The 2,169-nt window shown below is 45.5% G+C and overlaps 1 protein-coding gene across 1 annotated transcript in view; it reads left to right on the forward strand.

Moving 5' to 3' along the window:
* LOC104467227 (dedicator of cytokinesis protein 11-like) overlaps positions 1-1,729 on the forward strand; it is a gene marked incomplete at both ends in the record, with an annotated part of 28,183 nt that extends 26,454 nt beyond the window's left edge. Inside the window, 4 exons of the mRNA XM_010080928.1 lie at positions 286-355; positions 433-558; positions 1,113-1,184; positions 1,583-1,729. Coding sequence (XP_010079230.1) covers positions 286-355; positions 433-558; positions 1,113-1,184; positions 1,583-1,729 — 415 coding nt within the window. The remainder of the gene's footprint in view (positions 1-285; positions 356-432; positions 559-1,112; positions 1,185-1,582) is intronic.
* Positions 1,730-2,169: the final 440 nt, after the last annotated feature.

Raw genomic sequence — 2,169 nt, forward strand, 5'->3', positions numbered from 1 at the left:
GAAGGCAGCTGGTCTGGGTGACACCTGGTCCAGCACCAAAGTGGAGAAGAAGCTTTGACCACCTCAGCTCTGAGCGCTCTGTCAAGGGGCTGTGCTGTGGCAAGGATGGTGCAGTCACAGGAGCTGTGAGGGATGCTAGCCTGCAAGTACTGGCTCTCTGGAAATGCAGCCAAACTAGTGGTGAGGCTTTTGGGGTTGAGCAGAATAGGCACCAAATGGTGTTTGCTTTCATGGAGGAACTTGCCTTCGCATTGCGTGCTGAACACAAACCACATTTCTCCCCAGGGTTCTTCTGCACATCGTGTCCAAGTGCCATGAAGAAGGTCTAGACCACTACTTGCGCTCCTTCATAAAGGTCAGTCATGACACACCGCTCTGCAAAACTCCCTGCTGGGAGGAGGCACACTCCTGACACTGTTCCTCTTGCTTCAGTACGTCTTTCGAGCTGAGAAACCCAGCGTCACACAGGCGAAGATGACCCATGAAATCCTGGTCCTTTCCATGGCCACGATCTTGAAGCAGTCGGCAGATTTTCTAGCCATCAATAAACTACTCAAGGTGAAGTATTGGCAGTACTTGGCTGGTAAAGGTGGAAGGGAGGAAAAGGGGTTCTGGTATAAAGCCCAACACTTCCACCCATCCAAACCCACCACAGGAGAAGAACTACCAGGGCAGATCCTTGCATCCACATCCTTGAGGTTCTTCCCTTACAACAGAAATGAATTATTGCAGGGAACCTGTCTGTGTTAAGGCTTATGGCAGGACACAGCAAAGGGCTTTTCATTTTGACAGTTTTATCTATTTTCTTCAAGCCATACATGGGGGGTGGCAGACTGAGTTTCTGCCTCTCTGGGCCTTTGCAGGGTTTGCACCCCAAACGTGGGTGCCCTTGCACAGCATGTTGGGGTGCAGAGGGAGCTATTCCCACCCCAAGACTGGCAGGACTCCTCCAGGTAGCAAAGGCACCCACACCGAGCTAGCTGTGCAAGCACAGCCATGCTTACAAAATGCCATTTGAATGTGAGATCTCCTTCCCACACTGCTGCTTCCCCACGTAGTCAAACATGTTTGATCCTGCTGAGAAAAATAATACTATGCTTTCTTCATTCTAGTACTCATGGTTTTTCTTTGAAGCACTGGCGAAGTCGATGGCAATGTACTTACTGGAAGAAAACAAAATCAAGGTAAAAATAAATTTGTTCAATGCTGCATTACAGAGCCATCACAAAAAAAAAAAAAAAACCTTCCCATCAAAAGTTTTTGTGAAAAACTATGTAACTCTTTATTTAAAAAAACCCTGACAAGCTGAACAGCTAACCAGATCTTTCCTTTTTTTCTATTTTACTTTTTCCTTCTTCCCCTTTTCACACTCAACTGTAATTTGAAATTTCCAGATCTCCTTATGGCTCATGCAGCCTCCTTTTCTGTTAGTAGCTGCTGCAGTTTCAGCCAGTGCTTTCTTTATGCCAAAGTTTTATTAGGAAACAACATAAACAAATGCTAAAGGGAACTTGTGCCTGCGCTTGGTTCTTGCCAGCTGCTCACTTGCAGCGCTGACTGTGGGATGTGCGTTTGGTTTCAGCTGCCAAGAGGCCAGCGGTTCCCTGACTCCTACCAGCACGCCCTGCATTCGTTGCTGCTCGCCATCATTCCTCACGTGACCATTCGCTATAACGAAATCCCTGAAGAGTCCAGGAATGTCAACTTTAGCTTGGCTAACTTCCTGAAGGTCAGCAGTTTCTTTCCTTCTCCCAGGCTTTTTTCAGGAGAAAAAAAAAAAAAAAAACCCCACAACAAACCAGACAATTAGAAATAAGTAGCAGGCAAACAAAAGTGTTTGTACTTTATAATCTCTTTGGTTTCTTCAGTGATGAAAACTCTGGAGGGAATAAACTTTCCTAGGAAAGAAACTTTCTCTTTCCAAGAGACTATGATACTCTATATGTTATCTAGGGTTTTCGGTCATGCCTACCAACTGTTCAAAACCTGAGAGGAAATATGTGTGCTCTCATTTTTAATATTTCTGTTGTTCTCTGAAGACTTAAATGAGGTCATCCAAATAATTTCCGAAAACACGATCGAGTACATTTTGGAAAGTCAGCAGCAGCCCAGAGGATCAAATCTGGCTGCTGGCAGGACGGTAGAATCACAGAATGGTTTGGATTGGAA

This window comes from Pterocles gutturalis, unplaced genomic scaffold, assembly GCF_000699245.1.
Source record: "Pterocles gutturalis isolate BGI_N339 unplaced genomic scaffold, ASM69924v1 scaffold50594, whole genome shotgun sequence".
NCBI lineage: Eukaryota > Metazoa > Chordata > Aves > Pterocliformes > Pteroclidae > Pterocles > Pterocles gutturalis.